The 27,565-nt window shown below is 48.1% G+C and overlaps 1 protein-coding gene across 1 annotated transcript in view; it reads right to left on the bottom strand.

Annotated features, from left to right (window-relative positions):
- TBC1D10C (TBC1 domain family member 10C) overlaps positions 1-18,973 on the bottom strand; it is a 30,064-nt gene extending 11,091 nt beyond the window's left edge. The window contains exons 1-2 of the mRNA XM_056852028.1: positions 18,672-18,973; positions 773-872 (exon numbers count right to left, since the gene is read on the bottom strand). Coding sequence (XP_056708006.1) covers positions 773-872; positions 18,672-18,973 — 402 coding nt within the window. The remainder of the gene's footprint in view (positions 1-772; positions 873-18,671) is intronic.
- Positions 18,974-27,565: the final 8,592 nt, after the last annotated feature.

Raw genomic sequence — 27,565 nt, 5'->3', positions numbered from 1 at the left:
GCCTAGACATAAAATGGTCCCCTACTCAGACCTAATCAAGGCTCAGAGCCAAGGTCCCAAACTTTTTTGAATCTGTGGGCACTTCTGGAATTCTGAGAACAGATAGTGGGCAACACAAAATGGCTGCCCTGGGGGGCGGGGCTCATTCCAATCACAAAACATGGAGTTCCAAGACAAGCAACCTTGTGTGATGGAGAGAGCTATTTGAAAATGGTTGTTACCTGCTAAGACAAAGATGATATATCCTGGGCTCTTCTAAAGCACCAATTTAGTGGAAGAAAGCCTGGACTGGCTCTTTGCTTTGGGGAAGAAGCAAATGGATGCAAGGGGAATCACTGGCTTAGACCATGAATAGCCGTCAGGAGAGTTAAAAGTACCAGTTGATTCCCTCGTAAGGAATGCGATATCTGTCATCAGAAGCACATGTCAAGGTTGGGCAACTGGATGGAGCTTACTGAACAAAGCCACAATCCCACCAGGATCCCTAATTCTTTGCCTTCAGAGTTTTCCTGGCATTTGGGAAATAGTAGGGAGTGTGGATTAAGCATTTTAGAAGCGGGTGAGTGCTGAAGTCTTGCTATGGATGAGGCAGTTCTCTGGGCCAGACAGAGGCCCAGAAAAACCATGAGGGGCTGATCTTGATTATGTTACGTGATCAGTTGGGCACAGTGGTAGGGTGTGTGCGTGCCTGAGGTTCCTTGTGAAAGATATTTGGGATTAGAGTGTACAGTATTATAACTAATTCAACAAATGATCTCTCATTCCCTCTCACCTTTCTGTAGTGGCGGGCCATGGTTTTCTCCCAATGAGCCATCATCTCCAACCACTTGGTCTCCCGATGCCGGATAAGCTCAACTGGAAGTTGACCTAAACTGGATGTGGAACAGACATTAGCAAGGCCAAGATCATCTTCCTAGACTGCACTGGGTAGCTAGGAGGCTTTACATCATCCCTTCCCTTACTTCTTGGCTTCTGTTTGTAATACAGCTGTCATTTTTAAATTTTATTTATTTATTTACTTCAATTTATCTCCTGCCCTTCCATCTCAGAGCAGTTAACAACAATTAATAAAATGCATTTCAATTTACAACAAAAATACAATGAATACAATAAGGCGCCCATCACTGAGCTCTGTTTTTGGATTGTGATGGCAAGAAGAAGAAAAGGAAAAGAAGATGAAAAAGAGGAGCTGGTTTTTATATGCTGATTTTCTCTACCTTTTTAAGGAGAAATCACCTTCCCGTCCTCTGTGAGGTAGGTGAGGCTGAGAGAGCTTTAAGAGAACTGTGACTAGCCCAAGGTCACCCAGCTCGCTTCATGTATAGGAGTGAAGAAACCAACCTAGTTCACCAGATTAGAGTCCACCGCTCATGTGGAAGAGTGGGGAATCAAACCTGTTTCTCCAGATTAGATTCTACCACTCTTAACCACTACACCACGTGGGCTCATCACCCAACCCCATGTTTGTCTCATAATGCTAATGCAGGGGAGAATCAGTTGGTAGGAGGAAAGTGCTTAACTCTTCCCTTTCCTGCCAATCCTCTCCCACAGGTATTTTTTTAGTTCCCCCTCCAGTTGGGCTCTGGAACTGAAAGCAAATCTAGCTGCAAGAAAAGTTGGGGATATTTGCACTGGAGATCTAGGGGGAATATTTCCCCTTTGTTATTTGCATTACCTTGACATGTGTAGGTTTGAGAGTGTTTGCCAAAGTAAGGTGTACTGCACTCTATGTATGTGTTTGTGCTCATATACCTGCATCCATGACACCATCCCAGTACCCAACAATGTTTGAAAACCCCAAACAGATTGACTTTGGGACCCTTTCCTTATATGAATGCAGAGCTACATTATACAAGACCTCAAAAAAGCAAACAAACCTCAGTTCCTAATCCTGTGATCCTAACTGCAATGTTGAAGTGCAGAACTGTGAATCAGCTGCTTGGGAGGGGTGCTTAAGTCTGTCCCATCCTACTGATTCTCCTGCATGGCCCTCACTCACCTATTCCCCCCCATCTCCCCACTCCAGCTCTGAGACCAGAAATAAGTCTAGCTGGGGGAAGGAGTGTGCAAGGAGGGATTCAAAAGGAGTACGGGTGTAGGGTTGCCAACTGGCCCAGAGGTGGGGGGAATCCTGCCCCTTTAATAGAGGCTAACTTGGATGCTGTTTATCAGGTGATGTTATTTACCCCCATGCTAAGAAAAGCTTCAACTGACCGTTTCAATGCATTAAGCCTCTGTGAAAGGGACAGTATATTGGTCTCCAGGCCAGTTGGCAACCTTATTGATGGGGTTAGAGACGAGGTAAGAATCCCCTGCTCCACCAGCTCTTCCCTGAAGATGCCAGTGTACTACCCTTCACCACCAAACACACATTTTGAATATGTGCCTAACAAGGTAATTGTCAGCGAGGGCACCCAGTCGGGCCCCAGATAAGCAAGCTCCGTATTCTTCCCCCCCCCCTCCCGGTCTCGTGGGAAAGTTCTCTTCAGTTTGGGAAGAAGGGACGAAAGCCGGAGGCAGTAATACTTCCACTTCAAAGCCTTCCTATTGTAAATCAACTATCTGTTCTCAAGGTGTCAATTCGGCCAGAAACCTGGCACCTCTAGAAGCTTGAAAGGACTCTGATGTTTTGCATTTCAAAGATTACGTGTAATCAATTCTAGTGTGTGTTCTCTATATAGATAGCCTGTGTTCTCCCCATCGGTATTCTGACCTTAGTTTGTATAGACCTACTGACCCGTTTGCTTTCTTAATAAAACTTTAAAACTCTCTGCAACGTCTGGAGTGAAGCTTACTATTTGTGAGAGATCCCCCTCTCTGAGTTTGCTTCTCCAAATCAGTTGCTCAGACGTTGATACAGAAACAATCAATTTATTGAAGCCTTCAGGAGATGAGACAGGCACAGGTAGAAAGTTGCAAGTGAGGGGCTATACGGGTTTACAGAATATATTGACTCCAGGGCACTGGGGCACTGGGGTTCACACTTATTGTTATGGGAAGTTACAAGCTTGGCATAATACAAAACATCAGACGGATCCCAGGAAGTCTGGTGCGGCTATCACACTTCCAAGGCCGCATCGGCCTGAGGGAGTACTGGCAGGAAGAACAGCGGGGGGGGGAAGATACATGGGCCATCAGGCCTGGCGCCTGAGACCAGAAGGTGTGAACTGCTTTTACGAGTTCACTGATAACACAGCAGGTGATGGAAAGCAGAGACACAAAGACAGAGACCCTCACATTCTGCCCCCCTTAAGGCCCCCCCCCGGGGTCCCCGAGAGGACGAGGCTTATCGGGATAAGCGAGGTGGAATTCCCGGACTAAGCGAGGAGCCGCCATGTGGGGTGCGGCCACCCATTCGTCATGAGCGGAGCCAAGGTTTTTCCAGCGAACAAAGTAAAACAGTTTCCCTTTCTTCCATTTGGAGTCTAAAACCTTGGATATTTCCAAATGGGTGTCCCCTCCTACTACGGTAGGAATCTCGTGTGCGGGAGGGGGGTGGAACTGGGGGGCTGCCACATAGGGTTTGAGGAGGCTTATATGAAAGACTGGATGGACTCCTTTCAGAGTTTTCGGGAGGTCCAGTTCCACAGTAACCTCGTTGATTACTCTGGTAATGGGGAAAGGTCCCACATAACGGTCGCTCAGTTTTTTGCAGGGGCGAAGAGAGCGGAGGTTTTTGGTGGACAGATAGACTTGCTCCCCCACCTTGAGTTCCCATCCCGGAGACCGGTGTTTGTCTGCTTGTTCCTTGTACTTGCTTTTTGCCCTTTCCAGATTTTTGAGCAACCATGGCCAGGTGGATTTAACCACCTGAATCCACTCCTGAAGGTCAGGGGTAGACTGGAGCTCTGGCGAGACGGGGGCAGAACCGAAAGGGCCGAAATCCGTCCCGTATATAACTTGGAAGGGACTAAAGCCGGTAGAGGAATGAGGCGCATTGTTATACGCATATTCGGCAAATGGCAGCAGGTCGACCCAGTCGTCCTGGTGGAAATTTACATAGCAACGCAAATAACATTCTACCACCGCATTTACTCGTTCCGTTTGACCATCCGTTTGGGGGTGATAGGCGGAAGAAAGGCCCTGCTCTTCCACTCCCATTAACTTTAGGAAGGCCCGCCAGAATTTGGCAACAAACTGGACCCCCCGGTCGGAGAGGACCTTCCTCGGGATCGAGTGTAGCCTGAGGACGTGTGTGATGAACAGTTTAGCTAAGCCCTGGGCTGAAGGAAGGCCTGCACATGGAACGAAGTGAACCTGTTTGGAAAAGAGGTCTGTGATAACCCAAAGAACCGTTTTTCCCCGACTCGGAGGTAGGTCGGTGATAAAATCCATGGCGATGACTTCCCAGGGACGGGAGGGGCTCTCAAGCGGTTTGAGAAGCCCTGGGGGTTTTCCCATCCGTTTCTTGGCTGTGGCGCAGGTGGGGCAGCTGCGCACATACAACTCTACATCAGATCTCATACCGGGCCACCAGAATTGTCTTCGAACCAGGTGAAGCGTTTTTATGAAACCAAAATGACCCGCTAGCCTGGCACCATGTACAAGTCCCAATACTTCCTTGCGAAGAGAGGAGGGGACGTACAGTTTCCCCCCTTGCACCCACCAAGTGTTGGTACGTTCCAGGCCAGTGGGGAGGAGATGATGCTCCTCCTCCTGCAAGGAGGCGTCCCGGAGTCGCTGTTGGAAGGCTTCCGGAATGCCTTTGAGTGTAGGGGGGGTCTCCGGTGGTCGGGCTTGGGACCGGGTGGTGACGGCTAAGCTAGGAACTTCCCCTCGCTGCTCGGGAGTGAACAGGGAGTCGACTGGGCGATCGAAATCGTTGCGATACTGGGGAAGTCGTGACAAAGCGTCGGCTAGGGCATTTTCTTTGCCAGGGACATGTCTGAGAGTGAACCGGAACTTAGCGAAAAATTGGGCCCACCGAACCTGTTTGGCATTGAGTTTTCTAGCCCCCTTGAGGGCCTCAAGATTCTTGTGATCGGTACACACTTCGAATGGCAGTTCGGCCCCTTCCAAGAAGTGTCGCCATATGGTAAGGGCATGTTTGACCGCTGCTGCCTCCTTCTCCCAAATAGCCCAGTTGATTTCAGACTGGGAAAACTTCTTGGAGAAGTAGGCGCATGGTCTCAACCGTCCCCCCTCATCCCTCTGCAATAGGGCCCCGCCCATGGCTACATCCGAGGCATCCACTTGCACCACAAAAGGCTTGGTGCAATCTGGGTGAGCCAAAACGGGTTCGGATGAAAAAAGTAGCTTCAAACGTTCAAAAGCTCGCTGGCACTGGGGGGACCATTGCAAACGGGCTGAAGGAAGCGCGGCGCTAGCCCCCCTGTCCTTGGTACGCAACAGGGCAGTGAGGGGAAGCGCAACTTGGGCAAAGTTAGGAATGAAGTTCCGGTAAAAATTGGCAAACCCCAAAAACTGCTGAAGTTGGCGGCGGGTAGTGGGGGGTTCCCAGTCCTGCACTGCCTGGACCTTGGCGGGGTCCATTTCCAACCCCTGGTGGGAGATCACATACCCCAGAAATGTAATGGAGGGTTGGTGGAATTCACATTTGGACACCTTAGCATACAGTTTGTGCTCCCGCAGCCGCTGGAGCACCTCTCGCACTAAGCGCACATGGTCTTCCATGGTTTCAGAATAAATGAGGATGTCATCGAGAAATACCACCACCCCCCGAAACAGCAAATCATGCAAAACCTCATTAATTAATTGCATAAAGACACTCGGAGCCCCCGAAAGTCCGAACGGCATGACCAGGTACTCAAACATCCCAAAACAACTGGAAAAGGCCGTTTTGGGTTCGTCTCCTTCTTTGATGCGAATGCGGTGGTAGGCTTCTACCAAGTCCAGTTTGGTGAAGATTCGGCCCTCCTTTAATTGTGCTAGAAGGTCAGGAATAAGAGGGAGGGGGTAAGCATTAGACTGGGTGACTGCGTTCAGTCTGCGAAAGTCAATACACAGTCTTAAATCTCCCGTCTTCTTCTTTACAAAGAAAGCTGGGGCTGAATAAGGAGCCTTGGAGGGGCGTATGAAGCCCCTCGCCAGATTGACATCCAGATAGTCTCGCAACACTGTCTTTTCACTAGGGCTCATGGGGTAAACCTTTCCCTTAGACAGTTTGCCTTCCCCTACAATCTCGATGGCACAGTCCGTTTCTCTGTGGGGAGGCAGTTCGTCGCACTCTCTAACATCAAAAACATCAGTAAATTGCGAGTACTCAGAGGGTAATTGAGGAGAGATTGGGGCGGGGGACCCTACCAGTGCGGCGGCTGGAGTTCCGAGTACCCGTTCCTTGTCATGCAACCCACAGGGGTTTTCGGGGAAGGAAAGCACCCGTTTAACCCAATCAATGGAGGGATTGTGCCCCCTTAACCAGTTCATCCCTAACACCACAGGGGTTACAATAGGGGCGATGGTGAAATACAACCGTTCCCAATGTTCCCCCACGGACATAATCACGGCTGCAGTTCTGTGGGTCACAGGGCCCCGTTTAAAGTCACTCCCGTCCATTTGGGAAAAACGGAGGGGTCCCGGAAGCCGCTTGCGCCGAACACCCAACTTCTTGGCAGTTTCCTCATTTATCATGGTGCGGGCACACCCCGAGTCGACCAACGCGGGGACCTCTAATGGGGGACCCCCTTTGGGTAGGGACAGATGAACACGCACAAATACATTGTCCTCTTGGGCGCTTACCATCGGTGGAGCTCCTTGCACAACGATGGGGACGGTCTGCTGCGGAGCCCCCTCTACAGCAGACCGACGGCGTTTTTTGCCGGCTGTTCCCACTCTTCCTCCTCGCTGGAAGAGGGGGACGGGGTGGTGGCTTCCGGGGAGCCGTCCGAATCAAAGACGGTATTTGTAATCCGGGACCCCGATGGGACCGTAGAGTCGGATGCCCCATCCTGGGGGCGCGCGTGGAGAGCGGAGGGTGCGCCGGAGCGCCGGCCCAGTGGTCCACTTCTGCGGCGAGGCTGGCTGTCGGCGGCCGGTTTCGTCGGCTCGGCCTGGGTTTGGCGGGGAGGGGTCGGACGGCCTTAGCGAGAGGGGCATTGCGATGCAAAGTGACCCTTTCCCCCGCAGATCAGGCAGACGCCGGCTTCGAACCGCTTGCGGCGTTCCGCGGCCGAGAGGACCCCGCCACCCCCTTGCCGGAGTTCCCGGCCACGGTCACCCCGGGGCCTGGGGTCTCGCCCAATCCGTTGCTTGGACAAGTTCAGGAGTTGTTTGCGATTCTCGATGTCCGCAGCATGGCGAACCCAACCTTCCACATCCGGGGGGTTCCCTTGCATGAAGGCCCAATGTTGGAGATCTGGGTTGAGACCCTCCCTGAAACATTGTACCAAGGTAGCCTCACTCCAGTCCAGAATTCGGCTAGCCAGTGACTGGAACTCACTTGCATACTGCGCCACCGACTTAGTCCCTTGGCGCAGTTGCATCAGGGAGGCTTTAGCCCGCTCACCTAGAGTCGGGTCCTCAAAACGGTTTCGGAGTGCTACCATGAACTCGTCCAGGGTTCGCAGCACCGGCGAGCGGAGTTCATACTGCAACACCATCCAGGCAGCCGCCTCCCCTTGCAGTAAGGAAGCCACGTACTGCACCCGGGACTCCTCAGAAACGAAGGTTCGGCCTTGTTCCCGCATAAAAATGTCTACTTGGACCATAAAAAAGGTCAACTGGTCTCCCGACCCGTCATACGTGACTTTCAGGTCCCGACGGGCCGGGGGGGCAGGGGTTGCGGGCGGAACTACCGGGGCCCCGTCTGGGGGAGCACCGGCTGGAGGTTGCAATTTCAGCGCATCTAGGGTCGTGGCCATCTCACCCATTACGCGTTGCATGATCTCCATCTGCTCCTGCATAGCCCGGCGGTCTTCCTGCCATTGCTTTCGTTCTTCCTCCATGAGGGCCTCTTTGCGGGCCGGGTCTCCTTCGAGTCCCGTGCTGGGGAAGGCCAACCGGCGATCCTTCGCCGTGGTCCGCGAGAGCGACCAGCCCTTGGGAGAGTCCAGCCAATAAGTAAGCCCCCGGGGACGTCCGTCCCGATCTTGGTCGGGGGCGCGACCCTTCGGTTTCTTTGGCTTGGCTCCCTCCTCTTTAGGGTCCGGCTTCTCCGGCTCGTCCGGTTCCTTGGGGGCATCGGGGTTAGGGGTGGTGTCCTCGTCGGCTGACATTCTGTCCAAAGCGGTACAGCTGCAGTCCGGGAGGCAAGGACTTGCAACTTAATGTGAGAGATCCCCCTCTCTGAGTTTGCTTCTCCAAATCAGTTGCTCAGACGTTGATACAGAAACAATCAATTTATTGAAGCCTTCAGGAGATGAGACAGGCACAGGTAGAAAGTTGCAAGTGAGGGGCTATACGGGTTTACAGAATATATTGACTCCAGGGCACTGGGGCACTGGGGTTCACACTTATTGTTATGGGAAGTTACAAGCTTGGCATAATACAAAACATCAGACGGATCCCAGGAAGTCTGGTGCGGCTATCACACTTCCAAGGCCGCATCGGCCTGAGGGAGTACTGGCAGGAAGAACAGCGGGGGGGGGAAGATACATGGGCCATCAGGCCTGGCGCCTGAGACCAGAAGGTGTGAACTGCTTTTACGAGTTCACTGATAACACAGCAGGTGATGGAAAGCAGAGACACAAAGACAGAGACCCTCACACTATTGCTGTAATGCAACGAGGTACTGAAGTCTGACAGTAATATAGTCCAACCTTTAGAAATCACGACCCCCTGACTCATGCTGAAAGTGAATTAAATTAAACGGATCAAGTATTCTTTCTGTTCACATTCCGGGGGGAATTCCATTAAGATACTTCTTATTGTCATAAATAAAGGGGGAATGTAGCTTTCTCCCTCTATTCCACTTGGTTGCAGATGCAAAGTTTGTAACTTGAAATACTGTTGTAGGTTTGCTATTTAATTATTATTAATGGGCTTGGCCAAAAGGGACCTATTTGGTGAGAATCAGGGTCTATGACTAAAAAAATACTAATATTTTTCAGTGCCTCTGGAATGCATTACTGTTTGGAGAAGTTGGAAATATGTTACATTGGGTTGGATTTAGTTGGGGGAAATCCCCACATGGGGGGCTGATTCCCCGTTGCATGCCAGCCAGGCCCTCCACCTACCCCCTTATGCTGCTCATGGGGGGGGGGTCACCCATCCCCCAGAAACAGCATTTCAGGAGGCATTACAGCCTGCCCCAGGAGGCAGAGGTGGGGAAGTCATGCTTCTGTGCACGGTTATTTTTGATGGGATCCAACCCACTATGATGTTAATTAATTTTCAGAGAAGCTGATTTCTTGCAGAGAGTGCCTCTTTGATATGACAGCTCAATTCTGGCTTCATTGCTTTATCAGCTAGCTCATCTCTCTTGCTCACCCTAATTGCCAGCATACTATTTAAAGAACCTCAATAAAGAAATATATAATTTGGATGAAAATAAATGGAGCAATAGCAAACAATGAACAGGCAGGAAGATGTGATTCAAAACTGAGAGGTAGGTCAAGCTTTATGGTGATAGTTTGTCACTTTAATAAAAGAACTAGTATTAAAGGGTCCACATTCCCAGATCACTTTCTCTGCCTATCTTCCAACCATGTAGGAGATCTTGTACACCAAAGCCTCCTTCCTAGCCAATCCACAATCAGAGCAGACTGGGCCCTGGAGAGGAACCTGCTCCTTCTCTGACACTCCCTCCCATCCCACACACCTCTCCCCTGACACAGGAAGACCCAACCTAGGGGTTTCAAAAATAAATTCAAGAAATAAACTCATGTGTGGTGCCTGGCTTTGCCTGTTACCTGAATGTGAGTGTCTCCGCTTTAGCTGGAGAAATTAACAGCGGAGATTAAGGTTTGCGGGAGGGAGGGTAACCGAGACTTTTTTGGTCAGCTTTTACGAGGATGAGCCCCTTTTGGAAAACTGAATAAAAAAGCATTGGTTTTCAAATTAAATGGAGTTTTATTTTTTAAATGGTTCAAAACAAACACACACAGCAAAATCACACACCCAATTAACACAAGATCCTAAGTAAATAACAGAAAGGAGGGGCTGGACACAAGGATATGAGGGTTGAGGGTGATATTTACCACTCTAGGAGAAGGTCTGTGTCCTAATGAAAGCAGCTCTGAGAGGCAGAGAAACAAGGCTGCATCTCCGAAATAAAAGGACCTTACCCGAAAGTAAGGGGTGGGTGTCGGATCCAGAAACATGCACACAATATGAATGGCGCAAAGGCCAAAACTTATAGTAAAATAGAGTGTTGGGCTTCACGATGCAACTGATAATTAAAATTTTGGCAGGGACAAAAATTCTCATTACTTCTCTAATATCTTGGACAAAGGTTATGATGAATGTGAGGTCATGTCATGATGTTTCAGAATAGCTGTGCTGGCTTGATTAATGGCTGGTGATGACTTTAGTATAGATTTTCAAATGTGTATGGATGACTGAGAAGCTTCCCAGGAAGGGTGGTGAGTGAAGCAGGAGATGGCTGACTTAATCTCTTCTGCATGTTGGATGAGACTGGAGAGTGTATCAGATATGCAAAAGGGCTAGCTGGAACTTTCTGAATAGCCTCTGATTGCTGATGGGATTAAAGGTTCTCCCTATCAGTTCCAGGTGTCTGCTCAGAGTGCTTAATTAAGTATGCGAGGGAGGCTACTCACTCCTGTATTGTTCGCAGCCTTTCACACCTCAAAGTCAGGGAAATTGTCAGGCATATCAGTGTTGTTGGTTTTGTTCACATCCTGCCATCCAGACTCAAGGAATGTTATCCCTACCGAACCGCAGCCAAGGTTGCAAGGACTGTTATGCCTACCACTGTTATGCCTACTTTCTGTTTGATGTTCTGGGAACTGACTTCGTTCTGGGAACCTACTTTTGTTTTCAATATGTAATCTCTTACCCTTTCTGTGCATCTATATTACCAGGTTTCAGCAAGACAGCTCCATAGCTGTCATTCTTTCCTTTATGCTCTGTTATTCTATTTGACCAGTAAAGACCAGCTTCTTTGGATCTAATTGTCTATGTCGTGGTTTCTGGTTCATTTGGATCAAGGGCTTACAGAAATGCAAACAACCCTTGACTGACTAATAGCTTGCCAAGGTTATACAGTTCACAAAGATGGGGTCCAGAGCCCTGGAATCTTGGTTCACCCTTGTGGAGCGGTGCCCTGTGTTAAGTCTGCGTGGGGAGGACACACGAGGTCGAGACGGAGTTCCAACGCAACGCTTTATTGTCGTACAAAACAGAACTGAGAACTGTGAAAACCGGCCCCGCTTATATTCCCCCTGGCCGCGTGCGACCACTCCCCTCCTGATCCATGATAGTGGGGAACAACCCCCGGGTCGCCAATAGCGCGACCCGGCTTAGGGCCAATGGGGCACGCTGGCTAGGGCCATTCACGCGAGCAGGGCTTAGGAGCCTTCGCCTGGAACTCAAGCTCCTAGGTTTCCCCCTGCTTACTATCCTATGTACATACAAAACACCCTGCTTCTCCTGTTAGCCTTGATCCTATACTCCTCAAAGGAGTACCAGGTTGCTGGGGCAATTAGGGGGCTAACATGCCAGCAGACAACTCTGCTGGGCTGCCTGGGCAGGTAGACAAGGTGGCTGCCTAGGCAGGTTGTGCAGCCACGTGACTTCCCTGGGCCAGGCAGTGACCATGGGGCTCCTTTGGGGGGCTGTGGCCTGGAGGGGTGGGGTCAGAAGAGACGGCTTTCCAGGATTTTCCTGGTCTCAGTGGCCATGCTGGCTGATTCATTCCATCCCTCAAAGTAGGGTTGCCAGATCCAGGTTGGGAAACTCCTGGAGATTTGGGGATGGAGCATGGAAAGGAGTGGGACCTCAGTGGGGTAAAATGCCACAGAGTCCACCCTCCAAAGCATCCATTTTATCCAGGGGGACTGATCCCGGTAGTCTGGAGATGAGCTGTAATTCTGAGGGATCCTTAGGTCCCAACTGGAGGCTGACATCCCTACTTCAATCTCTTTTCTTTTGGATGTACCAGACATGAGCTGACTTGGGGGTCCCAGCCTCATTAACAGTGCCATGCTAGGCAGAGTTGTATCCTTCTAAATCCACTGGAGTCAATGAGCTTAGAAGGATGTAACTCTGTTTAGGATGGCACTCGTGTGTGTGTGTTAAGTGCCATCAGGTCGCTTCGACTCATGCCGACCCTATGAATCAATGTCCTCCAAAATGTCCTATCTTTGACAGCCTTTGGCACTCTTAGGCAAAAGAAATCTGGGCCTGTAGTATAGGAAAAGAGGCAGCTTTTTATGTGTATCCATACTGTAACAAAATGTTTATTACAGCAGGTGCTGGTATCTACCGTGCATCTCAGCAAGAAAGTCAGACTATAAATAATGTTTTTAAAATTATTTATTTCATTTATAACCTGACTTTCTCACTGAGACTCAAAGTGGATTACAAACTTTTTAAAAAGTTGAATCAGACAGCAAGGACCTGTAATAAACAATGCAGGAGGACCGGGATTCTAGAATTGGAATTCAGAAAGTGGGTTACAAAGATAGAATACCATGCGTTAAAAGGAAGGTGGTACATACAATAAACATTGCACTAGGCTACAATCCCCTCCTTTATAAAGCAACCTCCTAAAATGTTCTGTTATATTACAGTTCTAATCCCTTCATAAAAATGCCCTCTTGAACATTTCTGTTTTGCACATTCTGCAAATGATAGTAGGAGTTGGGGCTTTTCTAACCTCCTCAGGCAGGCCATTCCACAAGGCGGGAGCCACTGCGGATAATGTACATGTACAGGCAGTTGCCAATCTCCCACATTTGCAGGGTGGTACCTTCAGAAGGTATTGTGGTAGCTAGGGTTGCCAGATCTGGGTTGTGAAATACCTGGAGATTTGGGGGTGGAACCTGGAGAGGGAAGATCAATTGTAATACTGGTAGATCTTCAGGCTCCACCTGGAAGTTGGTGAACCTCGTGGTGGGGCATAGCTGAAGAGGCGATCCTGCGGGTATGTGGGACCAAAGCCATTAAGGGCTTTGTAGGTGACAACTAAAAGCTTGAACTGAGCCTGGTAACTGGTGACCAGTGGCGTGTCTATAGAATGCATGTTCCGCCTGCACCCAATAGTAACCGTTTTGCAGTGTTCTGTAGTGATTGGAGTTTCCAAGTTATCTTTAGGGGCAGACCTATGTAAAGTGCACTGCAGTTGTCTAGTCTTGAGGTAGCCATAGGTATATACATTACAATACAAAACTGTGACAACCATTTAAAAAAAAAGGAAAGGTGGCTACGCACTTGTACCTCTATTTGCTCCAGTGTGCAAAGACTGAAAAAGAAAAACTGAATCAGCAAAGCTCAGCCACTCAGTAACTAGTTAGTGAGTGAATGAAGGGCAGCAGTTATACAGCAGCTGAGTAAAAAGGAAACAATAAATGACCAAGTTATAAGGAGGCAAAACATTTGAGTAAACGTGAGTAAACGTCACATCTGTGAGCAAAGTTTTTAACTTTAATATTTAACTTCAATATTTAACTTTAAATCACTGAAGTAATAAACTTGAATTGGGAAGCAAATATAGAGCAAGACTTAAACACTATGTGTAATGAGTAAGTAAACACTGATTACACCTTTTTAAAGATGGTGTGGCCAAGTCAGGGGAAACTGTGAAGTGGGCTTGACCTACTGCTGCTCCCAGGGCCACACCTTTCTGGCACCCATGCTTCTCTGGGCTCTGGAGGGCTAAACTTGGGGGCCATGCTTCTTATAGTATGGCACATGGATACTTTACCAGTGAACACAGGAAAAAAGCACAGAAGCAGTTGCAGTAGGGAAGGGAAGTGGCCAGATTTGGTTAACCAAACAGGCCCACCAGATACGACGTGACCCATAACAGAATGTTTATAAAGAGCCAGTATAGGACAGTGGTTGGGGTGTTGGCAAAGACTTGGGAGACCTGAGTTCAAATCCAAACACAGCCATTTTAATATGAAGCAAGCGTTTATACACAGAGACGTAAAAGTAAACATGGGCCGCACAAAGGAAGTGTGGCATATCTCACGAATGGTTAGTTACTCAGGCACTTCAGTTTCCAGCTTGATTACGTGTGGAAGAATCCAGTTCCATCCCCCAAAGTCTAGCAAACAGCGACACGCACCCCATGACTCTCATGTTCAAGCATTATTAATGACAGTGTTCTAAAAGTTTACATTGGCGGCAAAGAAAACTTTGGGCATTAACGCATGGGCAGAATGTTCCTGGTTCGCTCCTCTGTTATCCCACAATATTTAATCCCACAATATTTAAGTCTGGATAATCAAACGCATGACGCCAGCCCATCCCACATTAAGTCTGAAACAAGTAGCTGCTGGAGGCTCCCCGTGCGTTTGAACCAACCATCAGCTTCATCAACTTCAATAGGAAGACTTTCCTGGGACATGGACTACACAGATGAGTTCAGACCTGTTGGCCCTGGCAGGACAGCCTAGTGGGTTGTGATGGGCTTTCCCCCTCTAGCCTAGAGCATACTCACACCACAGACTTTAATTAGTTCAACATGCATGTTATGTCTGCTTCCCGCGAGGTTCGTGTTTCTGGGAGAAGGGGCTCCACTAGAGATCTCACTCTAACAAAGTATTCTCGGTATTTCACCAAACTGTAATTTCCAGAATGCTTTGGGGGAAGCATGACAATGAAAATGGTGTAAGGTTTGCAGTATAGATTGGGCTGAGTCAGTCTGCCTTGTAGGCAGAAGAGTCAGAAACCTTGTCACTAACCACTGTAACTACCCTTGTTGCTATGGTGTCCAAGTTGCTATGGCGTTGGGAGAGGATGTGGTGAGTAAGATTTCTAAAACAGGAAATGCAAGTTAATAGGTAGAGAAAAGCGCTTTCCTATCAGCTCTTCTTCTACCTTGCAGGAAATCTTAGACCAATGCTCACCACAGGATAGATTTGAACTTTTTATAACTCTATTAGGAACTGGATTACAAGCCAATTGTGAAAGCAACATAGTCATAAAGAGTATAAATCATATTGCATGGAGCTCTGAAACCGCATTACATAAAAGAGACAAAAACAAGGATTGTGCAGAAGTAAAGAAGCAGAAGTAAAAAAAAGTCTTTCCACTGAGACTACATTTCTTTCTGAAAGCTACATAAAGTTAAGCCTGCATGCAGCAATGACTGGGTGAAATGTCGTCAGTTCCGCTACGTAAGAAACCAGTCTGAACTATTTGAATATTCCTTTCCTTCTGGTCCTATATACACATCGCTGAGCAGTTTTAACATTGCATTGAAAAGAAACACTCTCTTTAAGCTATTTCTGGAGTGCCTAAGCTTGACAAATGAAGTCTTCAGACTCTTTAACAATCCCTTTGTCAAATGTAACCATTTCACAAAGGGCTGTAATTTCTTTTCTCACCCAACTATTTCAGTCATTTTTTCATTGTGGAAGAACTGTGGTCAAAGAATTATTGGACTTTGCTTCAGGACTAGGGTTCTCTGGACCTATCAAGTGTTAGGAAGGGTTAACAATTCAAGAAAGCCATGTTAGTACAAAGACAAGAAGGGAATGTATACAAATAACCACATTCCTGACTGTAATCTAAGTATATCTGAAGTTGGTACATCTCTAGCCTGTAACCGTTTATTAGTTTCACTAAAAGATAAGTATACTACATGTCCAGCCATCTGAAAACAAATGGTTTGGAATAACGCAGCATTATGTCATAAATAAGACTATTACCTGTGTCTGTATCAGATATAGCTCTTACTGGGCACTGGGTTATAGTAAGAGATGTTAACAAATAAATGATGCATAATGAGGTAAAAAGGCATGATTGTACAATGATTGATTTGTTATCTATTGACATTGAACTTTAGAAGAACACAATGGATAGCCATATTAGTCTGTATGTAGCAGTAGAAAAGAGCAAGAGTCCAGTAGCACCTTAAAGATTAACAAAATGTTTGGTAAGGTATGAGCTTTCATGAGTCACAGCTCACTTCATCAGAACTGAAGAAGTGAGCTGTGACTCAGGAAAGCTCATACCCTACCAAACATTGTGTTAGTCTTTAAGGTGCTGCTGGACTCTTTAGAAGAACTTGTTAAGGACATCAGACTTTGCATCTGAGATCACCATTGTCCAGTTGTCCCCAGGAAAGCAAGTTAGCCACCATCGTTGCAAGCCATGTGAAAACAGACTTTCATGTACACAGATGATGTGGATGAACATCGGATGACGCCCACCCACATCACAGTGCTCCTCTGGATACCACTGGATGCATTGTATGCATCTTTTGCTATGAATGTGGATGCTCAACCCCATCCACAGCCACCACTTTTTGTGGGCCTTAAGCAATGACCCCGGGTCTTTGTCTTTCTATGTAATAAAACTGCTATGTAAACTATGTAATAAAACATTTGCTATTATATGTTCTAAAACAAGTAGAAAACAGAGAAACGCCCATATTCAGAAAGATTGGGAAGGCCTGGAATTGAGCACTGGAGATCTTACCCCCTTGATCCCTCTTTCCAAGGCTGTTTCCACATTCTGGTCAGGTTAGGACATGGGGGCTGCAGGGGGTTGAGGCAAGGAAAGTGTGGGGTAAACAGCTATGTGCATGCTCAATTGCTGCTGCTAATGCCTCTTGCTTCATGGCAGCAACAAGAGCTACACAAAGAATCATTGCAGCCCATCATGATGTGGAGGAAATAATGTCGGTCCAGAATTTCAATCATAACAGTCATGGACTGACAGAAGAAATCACTGTCTCTTAATTCCACATCTACATCTGTGAAGTGCCCTACATCTGTTGCAAAGTTTAATTGTGTTAAAAAATGTTGTTGTAGGAAATCTATGACTGTAACAAGCCAGGCAAGAACAAATATATCATTCAAAGAATTATACTAGTCACATTACAGAAATCCATGAAATCACCTACTTCTGAAAACTGGACCAGCAAGAAGTAGGTATAAAGATATCTGGGAAAGAATATCTCAGAAAGGAATGTTTTCTATAATTAAGAAAACAAGTACAGCACAGAGACAAACCAGGGCTGGCCACTGGCACCTTCCTCTCAACAATACTCCTCCTATACACAAAAGCCTCTTCACTAGGGTTGTGCATATTGATAAACCCAAACTGAAAATAAACTCAAAATTAGCCATTTCAGTAATTTTCGGGCTTTGGGTTTACTGAACACCAAAACCTGGGGTTCTGCCTGAAGCCAAATAGGCGATTCCTGAAAAAGCCAAATAATTATTCAGCCTTTTCGGGTTCGGCCATTCGCCTTTGCTCAGAGGTACGGCTCTGTGCTTTCTCCCCTTTTTCTTTCTTTTTTTGACTGGTTTTGTTAGGGCCTCATAGTTGGGGACCTTTTGAGGTTGGGATCGTGTAATCGAAGCCAACTTGGTCTGACCAAACTTTCAGTGGGTTGGTCTGGATCAAGCATAATAGTTTTTTAAAAGACAGGGCTCACCAAGTCCCGTCCAGAGGGATATTAAAGGTAAAGGTCCCCTGTGCAAGCACTGACCCATGGGGTGACGTCCCATTCCGACATTTAATAAGCAGACTTTGTTTGCGGGGTGGTTTGCCAGTGCCTTCCCCAGTCATCTTCCCTTTACCCCCAGCAAGCTGGATACTCATTTGACCGACCTCAGAAGGATGGAAGGCTGAATCAACCTTGAGCTGGCTACCTGAAACCAACTTCCGTCGGCATCGAACTCAGGTCGTCAGCAGAGCTTGGACTGCAGTACTGCAGCTTACCACTCTGTGCCATGGGGCTCATCCAGAGGGATATTCCCTCCAACTAAAAAGAACCGGCTTCAATAGCTGCTGACCACCAGGATTCTGAAGGAGACTCCCTCACCCATGTGGTTGAGTAATCTCCTTCAGACAGCCTCCATGGTCGAGACTTCAGCTGGCTCCGATATCACCCCCCCTTAAAAACCTGCTCTGAAACTGAAGGTCGCCTTGAATAGAGGCTTCATTTCCTTGCACCGTGACCATCTCTTGAAATCAGATTTTTGATGACCATAATAAAGGACTGTTCACGGGATGTCATTTGCCACCAAAAGAAGTATTTTCCGTGCCCTATTTTTCTTGCATTTAAGCCTTTATCCCTCAGTTTGGAAGCTAATTTGCATGGATATCATGCTATGTGCCTCACATTCGAACGGAGCCCCCAGACTTTGAGGCATCATCCTGTCAATTTGTTTTTTTCCCGCCAGTCCTCAGCAATGCTGAACTTCTGAACTTAAAAGCCGATGGACAGCTCAGCTCGCAAATGCCTGGAGGATGGGGGCAACCCCTTTGCGGGCCCATAAAATTGGACCCCTGTCCCAAAGTTCACCAAACTTTGGTGACCGTCCAAGGAGAGTCCTTTGCAGCCATGCTGCAAATTTGGGGACTCTACTTCCAAAACAAAAAACCCTCAGGAGCTTTGAAAAAAATCCCCATAGACTATAATGGGCCTGATTTTTTTGGTACACCCGGAAATAAGCCGAATACCAAAATTTACTGGTATGGGTATTTGGCTTATTCCGGTCTTACAAAAAAAAAAAAAAAAAAAAACTGGGCCCAATAAACCCAAACCCGAAATTTACCGAAATTTGTTTCCCCCCCCCACAACCCTACTCTTCACCCTTCCAGTGATTCTTGAATAAACTCCCTCTTACCTGTTGTTAAGTTCACTGCGCCCAATAAAACCATAGCGATCAATCTGGCGATAGGGAGCCATCCCATTCAACTCAGAGTCAGAGCCCAAGGAGCTGGCGTCATCAGCTCGGCACAATGAGAAATCAGAGGCATCTGGTAGCTCGGCTAGGTCTTGGCTTATACTAGGAAGCTCGGCTGAAAGAGAAAGGCCCGACATTTCTCCTTGCAAGATGTTGGGGGTCAGCCCCACATGTAGCCTGAGGCCAGCAACCTTATTTTCCTCAGGCTGACTTCCAGACTTCACATGCAAAGCACCGTGCATCTATGAATGTGGCCCTTGGCAGTACTGCTCTGAATAAAGTTCCGTGAAAACTCTTTCCTCCCACGATCATTTCCTGATACAACTAACAGCGCCAGGGCCCTGAAAAGTGAACACAGCTAAAGGTGACCAGGAGGGGGCCATAGGAGAAAGTGAGCAAGAACAAGTGGAAGAGAACAAAAAAAATATGGAAATAAAAATGCAGGAGAGCTCCCTGTGATGCTTCTTACAGAGGACTGCAAAGTAGCCGAGACACCCTTCGATAACCTTCCCACCTTGTTCTCTATTGCTCTCCCTTTAGACAGGAATGCAACATCGTTACCCTGCCCTTCTTGCATCCTACAGTGCCCTCTGCTGGAGGGCATGTATCACAGTCTGGTTATACAAATCCCTGGTGGGTAGGGTTGCCAACCTCCAGGTACTAGCTGGAGATCTCCTGCTATTACAACTGATCTCCAGCCAATAGAGTTCAGTTCACCTCGAGAAAATGGCCGCTTTGGCTATAGGACTCGATGGCGTTGAAGTCCCTCCCCCCAAACCCCACCCTCCTCAGGTTCCGCCTCGAAAATCTCCAGGTATTTTCCAAACAGGAGGTGGCAACCCTACTGGTGGGAGGCCTTGATGGAGTTCATTGCCCTGCATTATCTACAGGTGACTCAGATACAGTTTGTGTTGCTCCTGGATGACGTGGAAATGACTCAAGTCATCCAGAGTCTCTTCCAGGGAATAAGTGTGACTCCTTGGGGGAGGGCTGTGTTTATGCATAGTCTTCAGTGGTCTGCATAGTGTCATAGAATTATAGAATTATAGAGTTGGAAGGGGCCACCAGGGTCATCTAGTCCAACCCCCTGCACAATGCAGGACATTCACAACTACCTCCCCCCCCACACACACACACAGTGACCAGAAGATGGCCAAGATGCCTAAGGTCACGGAATCAGCATTGCTGACAGATGGCTATCTAACCTCTTCTTAAAAACCTCCAGGGAAGGACAGCTTGCCACCTCCCAAGGAAGCCTGTTCCACTGAGGAACCGCTCTGTTAGAAAATTCTTCCTAATGTCTAGATGGAAACTCTTTTGATTTAATTTCAACCCGTTGGTTCTGGTCTGACCTTCTTGAGCAACAGAAAACAACTCGGCACCCTCCTCTATATGACAGCCCTTCAAGTACTTGAACATGGTTATCATATCCTCTCTCAGTCTTCTCCTCTTCAGGTTAACATACCCAGCTCCTTCAACCTTTCCTCACAGGACTTGGTCTCCAGACCCCTCACCATCCTTGTTGCCCTCCTCTGGACACGTTCCAGCTTGTCTACATCTTTCTTAAATTGCGGTGCCCAAAACTGAACACAGTACTCTAGGTGAGGTCTAACCAGAGCAGAGTAAAGCGATACCATCACTTCGCGTGATCTGGGCACTATACTTCTGTTGATGCAGCCCAAGACCGTATTTGCCTTTTTAGCTACCGCATCCCACTGCTGACTCATGTTCAGTGTTTGGTCTACTAAGACCCCAAGATCCTTTTCACACACACTACTGCTCAGACAAGTCTCCCCCATCCTATAATTATGCATTTAATTTTTCCTACCTAAATGCAGAACTTTACATTTGTCTTTGTTGAAGTGCATTTTATTAGTTTTAGCCCAATTCTCCAGCATGTCAAGATCATCCTGTATCTTGGCTCTGTCTTCTACTGAATTTGCTACCCCTCTCAATTTAGTATCATCTGCAAATTTAATAAGCATCCCCTCTATTCCTTCATCCAAATCATTTATAAAGATGTTGAACAACACAGGGCCCAGGACAGATCCCTGAGGAACTCCACTAGTCATTTCTCTCCAAGTGGATAAGGAACCATTAACTAGCACTCTTTGGGTGCGACCTGTCAACCAGTTACAGATCCACCTAACAGTAATAGGATCTAAACCACATTTTCCCAATTTATCAACTAGAATACTATGTGGAACCTTATCAAAAGCCTTACTGAAATCTAGATAAACTATGTCTACAGCATTTCCCTGATCCAGCAAGGTAGTAACTTTCTCAAAAAAGGAGATAAGATTAGTCTGGCATGACTTATTCTTGAGAAACCCGTGCTGGCTCTTAGTGATCAGATCCATCCTTTCTAAATGCTCAAGAACTGATGGGACAACCTGGGTCACTGCACGCAGAAGGACTCTTGGGGCACACTGGTTGGAGAATGCTCAAAACAAAATAGCTTTGAGCTCCCTACCCATGCCTGGTTCTCCACGCCATGTTAAGAAAAGCAGAACGTTGTGTAATTCAGCAGTTCTTCCACACAACCAGTGCCATGGCCACATAGTTCTCAGAAGTGTTGAGTGTATTTTCCTGAGAAGATGCAGGCAACTGTTAGGAGAGCTATACTTTTTCTCAGGTGCTTTCCGGATCAAGGGTTGGGAGGGGTTGTCTGCATATTCCAACTGGCCTAGGAAATGGAGTCCCAGACTGTCTTAATCGATCTAGGAAAGCTTCACATATTTCTGTGCGTGCACATGTATAAAATGAAGACATTTCCATGCAGGAATAAGCATTCACCCACATGCAGATGATAATGTGAAATGATCACAGAGGGGAGTTTTTTATTCCGCATAACTCACAGCATCTGAATTATGTGGCTTTGTATATACAAACCATGGGAAAAAATCTGCCCAAGTGATTGTGATTTGTGATATAAGTTGCATATTCATTCCTCAACAAAAATTACTTCCATATAGAAATTTTAGTACATGTGAAGCAGCAACCCTGACTGCACTCAAGCCAGTCTGGGAGCAGCTATAATTGACCCAGTCAGTTTTGTCTCCTTCCCCGAGGCATAGTGCCATATGGTTTCTGTTACTTTCTGTTCCCTAGAACACGGGAAATGAACATGGAAGCAGAATGGAAATATTAGCTGCAGTGATAACTTATATGACCCAGTGAACAGACAGCTTGGAGAGGTCAAAAACAAAGCCTGTTTTGTACTGTGGTGGGCGCTTATATCCTACTCCAACCATGAGGATCCTAACAGTAGGGAGGTTTTGGAGAAGTCATTTTCTTTCAGGCTTACTCCCCTGGTCTATAAAGTAGGAATAATAGGAGCCCTGTGGCGCAGAGTGTTAAGCTGCAGTACTGCAGTCAAAAGCTCTGCTCACGATCTGAGTTCGATCCCGACGGAAGTCAGTTTCAGGTAGCCGGCTCAAGGTTGACTCAGCCTTCCATCCTTCCGAGGTCGGTGAAATGAGTACCCAGCTTGCTGGGGGTAAAGGGAAGATGACTGGGGAAGGCACTGGCAAACCACCCCGCAAACAAAATCTGCTTATTAAATGTCGGGATGTGACGTCACCCCATGGGTCAGGAATGACCCGGTGCTTGCACAGGGGACCTTTACCTTTTTAATAGGGACTCATTCACCGAAACTGTTGGCAGCCATGTCAGTCCAAAGTACAATTCTAAACAAGAACACAATCCACCTAATACCTTTTATTGGGACCGACCAAAATGACACAAACGTCCAAGTGTTGGAGTTCCAGAACTTTTCATTAGGCAGGCTGTTACAAAGGTAGCATTCAGCCTGAAGAGTTCTAGGGAACTGTTTTGTGTCATTTCAGTTACTCCTCCTAATACATAGTATTATGTGGACTGAGTCCTTGTTTATGGATTATAGAGCTGAACAAACTTTATCAATTTACAATAGTTTACAACAACCTGAAATGGGATACTGTCAGGCCTGCTCTCTGCTGAGACAGCCAGACTGTGTGTGTGTGTGCGTTATGATTCCGCCAGGTGCGTCCCAAGGCCAAGCCTGGTAACTGCCAAATTCCTTTCCTCTGTGGGAACCGCTCTCGTAGGGGGGGTGGTTGCCATGGCTGCCTTCACTATCTGATATGACCAATGCTCTTCCATATAGGCCTGTAGCCGTGCCTTTAGTTCTCATTCATGCCAATTACCTGTTAGCTCTGTATACCTGTAGGTTTTCTAATAAATCAACTCTCTTTTGGACTATTCACTTGTGGATGTTGTTTATGGGATTACCACGGGGACAAGTGCTCACATTTTGGCCCAAATCCCTCTCTATTTTTTACCTGCCTGGCTGGAGCCCTGGAGGGATCGCCGGGGTCTCGGATGGGAGCAGGGAACGTGCTCTCCGAGTGAATTGCCTGTGGCTGGAGCCCCGGAGGGTTCGCCTGGGTCCCGGGTGGGAGTAGAGACAGTGCTCCCCGGGTAGAGGGTTTCTGGCCGAAACCCTGGAGGGTCCTGAACCTTGGTACCCTCTGTTGGGACAGTCGGACGAGTACCCCGACGACCCTTCTCTGCTGAATGACATTCTTGCTGAGGCGCTGCGGACTGATGCGGAGATCAATCGCCTAATTGTACTTATTCGAGATCAGTGGCGTCACCTGGATGACACGACCCCCGACGCAGATCAAAGTGCCCAGCACGACCTTCGAACACTGGATAGTTTGTTGGAAGAACAGACACTGAAAGACTGGACAATTCTACCAACTATTTTGTCAGATTGCACAGAGAAGCCATTGAAATTCATAAACATCAGCACAACTTTAACAGAAAAGAAGAGAGTTTAAGAATGAATAAGGCTTGGCTTCCTGCCCTGAAAAACCTCCAGACTAACAAAGGCTACAGTCAACAATAGCTATGCAGATTAGCTTTGGATTTCACACATTACCAGATCATTTCAGGATACAATGCTTCCATATTAACATACCACACTCTCATTAGTACATTATCTTGATACTTACAGGACAATGATTAGCACATTACGTCTGCAGGACAGTACTCAGCTCAAACCCAACCCCTCTCTGACTCTTCTTACGCACTTGACACTGAGAGACACTGTCCTTCAGTGTTACTCCTCTAAAGATGCCTGCCACAGCTGCTGGCGAAACGTCAGGAAAGAAAATTCCAAGACCACGGTTACACAGCCCGGATAACCTACAAGAACCAATGAACTCTGACCGTGAAAGCCTTCGACAATATTTTGTTGGAAGAAGTTTGGCTGGTGCAGGAGGATTTAGCAGCCTTGTCCCGCTTATTAGCGGGATTAACTGTACGTGAGGCACAACAGGAGCCGGCAGTGGCCCCGATCCGCCCCGCTCCGAGCCATGGTGGGAGTACGGGCGGAAGAGATCCCGATCTCAACCGTTCCTGATCCCAACTTGTGCTTGAAGGAAGCACGGGATGTAGCGGCTCAGATGGCCTTACTGTTTGTAGGACTGACCTCGACTACGGGCACGGTGGCAGAACTCACGAAACGATTAACCCCTGAGTTTGGAGCAGACGCTGCTGCTCTGGCAGTTTGGGTTCAACCGTTATTGGACCTAAAAGATTCCTCTGAACTTCTGCTTCTGGAACAAGAAGCCCTTCCGATCCTCACTACGGTGATTGTCGCTAAGCTTGAGGCCGACCAAGTGCTCGCCAACCACAAGCGAGCCGAAGAACAGTTGTGGGCAGCGGATGCAGCTGCAGCTCGATCGCGGGCCAAGAAAGATGAGGAGCAACGTTTGGCTGCCACTCAAGGCCGCGCAACAATGGTCACAGACGTGCGTTCCAAAGACAGCACAGGATTCGGGTTTATCCCCTCGTTTCCCCCGACTTATGGCCCGTCTCGCGACGTGCAACTCACACGTCGGCTCGCATGTCGCTTGATCGAGCTGGACTACTCGGAGGAGGAGGACTTGTATGGTGAGGAACCCCACTGGGCTACTGATCTCCGGGTCAGCCAGTCCTGACACAAGGAGGGAACTGGGGACGAAATACGTCTCTTGCGGGGCCAGAACCGGGACTTGACTGATCGTGTGGCCCGTCTGCAGGACCAAATGGAGCTGCTACTTCAGAAAAATGAACGTTTACAACGAGCTCAAACTCCCCCAGTCCAACCGGTACCGGGACAGCCAACTCAGCCGGCTCCACGACCACAATTTCCGCCGCTGAGGGCACCACTTCTCCCCCCTCCGGGACAACCAGCCCAGCCACCTCAAAGACATCCGGCTCAGCCGGTCCCAGGAGCACCGGTTCTGCCACCCCCAGGGCAGCCAGTTTTGCCGCCCCCAGGGCAACCGCCAGTGCTACCCCCAGTGCCTCCTCTTATACAGTGGAAACAACCACGATTAAGGGTGACCTACGACGGCTCAGTTGAGGCTCTGCCCTGTTTCCTACACCAAGTGGACAGTTATATGAGGGAACAGGGGCAGCACTTCCCCACCGAAGACAGCCGAGTGCGGTTCGCTGCCTCCCTATTGACTGGAAAAGCCGTCGACTGGATGGTCCTCCAGTTTGACACTCGGGCCCGATCCATACGCTCTCTCAATGAGTTCAAGCAAGCGTTACGGCGACATTTTGAGGACCCTTTCCTGGGAGAGAAGGCCAAGGCAGCCCTCCTGCAACTTCGACAAGGCTCTACACCAGTGCGGGAATTCGCGGACGAATTCCAAAGGCTCGCCAGTAAAATAGTTGACTGGACCGAGGCTACCCGAATACATTATTTCTGGGAAGCCTTACATCCTGAGATATTGAACTGGGCTTATATGCAACGAGACCCAGACACTCTTGAAGAATGGATTCTACTAGCTGAGGAGGTGGAGAGCCGCTGCCAATTCATTTCGCTGGCCCAACGTCGAGCCAGGGAGGGGGGCAACCAAAAGCCCCTGCCTAAGGCTGCAGCTCCTACACCGCGGAGACCTGCTCTACCCTCGCAAGACCGAGTGTCTCGGTTTCAAAGGGGAGCCTGTCTCGTTTGCGGAACCATAGGCCACTTTGCCACAGCCTGCCCGCTTCGACCGGACCGTTTGGTCCCTTCTCGACTGGATGGACCGCCCCGGAATCAGCGAAGAGGCACCGCGGCCAACCGTAGTTCTTCTCCAGGACAGACCGCACCATCGGCTCTCCACGTCGGAGATGTGCCTCGCGAGTCTGCACCGGCGGACCCATCGGGGTTCCGGATTTCAAGTGCCCCAATAGGGGACAGCTCACCGTCTTCGGATGAGGACAGACTGGGACCCCCCTGCTTTGAATCTTGAATCTCCTTTAGATCTGTCAAAAAACGGGCAGGGTCTGTGGTGAGTGGAGCGACACCGCGGACCCTCACAGCTGTTCCTGCAAAACCCAAAGCTCCAGTGAAGGTGAGTGAGATCGAAGATACTGTGTATGTGGACGTAGTGTTACAGCACCATAGAAGGGGCCCCCAGTTACAAGTTAAAGCACTCATAGACTCCGGGTGTGCCCACTCCCTGATCAACGAAGCCACTTTCAAAGCGCTCAAAGCCAAGTCAGAGACCCTGCCAGCTCCCATCCAGTTCGCCCAAATGGATGGCAGTGACTTCAAGGGTGGGCCAGTAGATCATCGCACTTGCGGGGTGGTGATGGGCATTGGCCGCCATTGGGAGCAAATTGACTTCACCATAGCCCCTATCAGATACAAAGTGGTGTTGGGAATTAACTGGCTCAAGGGGCACAGCCCTTATATTGACTGGGGGGCTGAGACTATAAAGTTCTCTGATCCTAATTGCAACCAACACCGTCTTGAGGTGGCTGTTGTACCTCCGTCAACCTCGGCTTTAGTCTCAGACACCCCCTCGTCCTCTCCACTACCTGTTGAATATCAAGTCTTTGCGGACGTTTTTGATGTGCAGGAATGTGATGTATTGCCCCCCCACCGCCAAACTGACTGTGCTATTGAAGTGGTGGGAAATGAAAAACTGCCTAAAAGTAAGATTTATCCCATGAGTGCTTCTGAACGTACCGTGCTACGTGAATTCTTGGACAAGAATTTGGCTCGGGGTTTCATCCGGCCGTCTACTGCCCCTTCTTCGGCCCCTGCTTTCTTTGTGCGCAAGAAAACGGGTGACTTGCGCTTATGCATTGACATACGAAAACTTAATGCAGTCACCCAGTCCAATGCCTATCCCATTCCTTTGATCTCGGATCTCTTGGGACAATTGAAGGAGGAGCGTATCTTTACAAAACTAGACTTGATGGAAGCCTATTACAGAATCAGGATTCGGGAGGGAGATGTACCTCTAACAGCCTTTTCCAGTTGCTTTGGCATGTATGAGTTCTTACTGATGCCTTTTGGATTAAAAGGGGCCTCGGGGGTCTTTATGCAACTCATTAATGAGATCCTACATGACTTGTTGTATAGGGGCGTGGTGGTTTATTTGGATGATATTCTCATTTACTCTAAAACTATGGACGAACACATTGCCTTGGTGAGGGAAGTATTGCAACGCCTCAGAGACAATCAGCTCTATGCTAAAGTGTCTAAATGCGAATTTCACCAAAAACAATTAACCTTCCTGGGCTATTGTCAGGCCTGTATCTCAGTTGCTTTGTTTACTTTCGTTTTTTCACTGACCAGACTCAAGGATTGTTGTGCATACCTAACTCCGTTTGAAGCTCTGAAAACTCAGCTCTGTTTATGGTTTGTAATCTCTTGCCGTTTTCTATGCTTTTATATTACCAAGTCCAAGCCAGCAGGCCTCATTGCTGTCACCCTTTTCCTTTATGCTCTGTTAACCTATTTTGACCAGTAAAACCAGCTTCTTTGGACCTGACTGTCTCTGATGTAGTTTTTAGTTCAA

Source organism: Euleptes europaea, chromosome 6, assembly GCF_029931775.1.
Source record: "Euleptes europaea isolate rEulEur1 chromosome 6, rEulEur1.hap1, whole genome shotgun sequence".
NCBI lineage: Eukaryota > Metazoa > Chordata > Lepidosauria > Squamata > Sphaerodactylidae > Euleptes > Euleptes europaea.
This window is presented reverse-complemented; position numbering and strand designations above follow the sequence as displayed.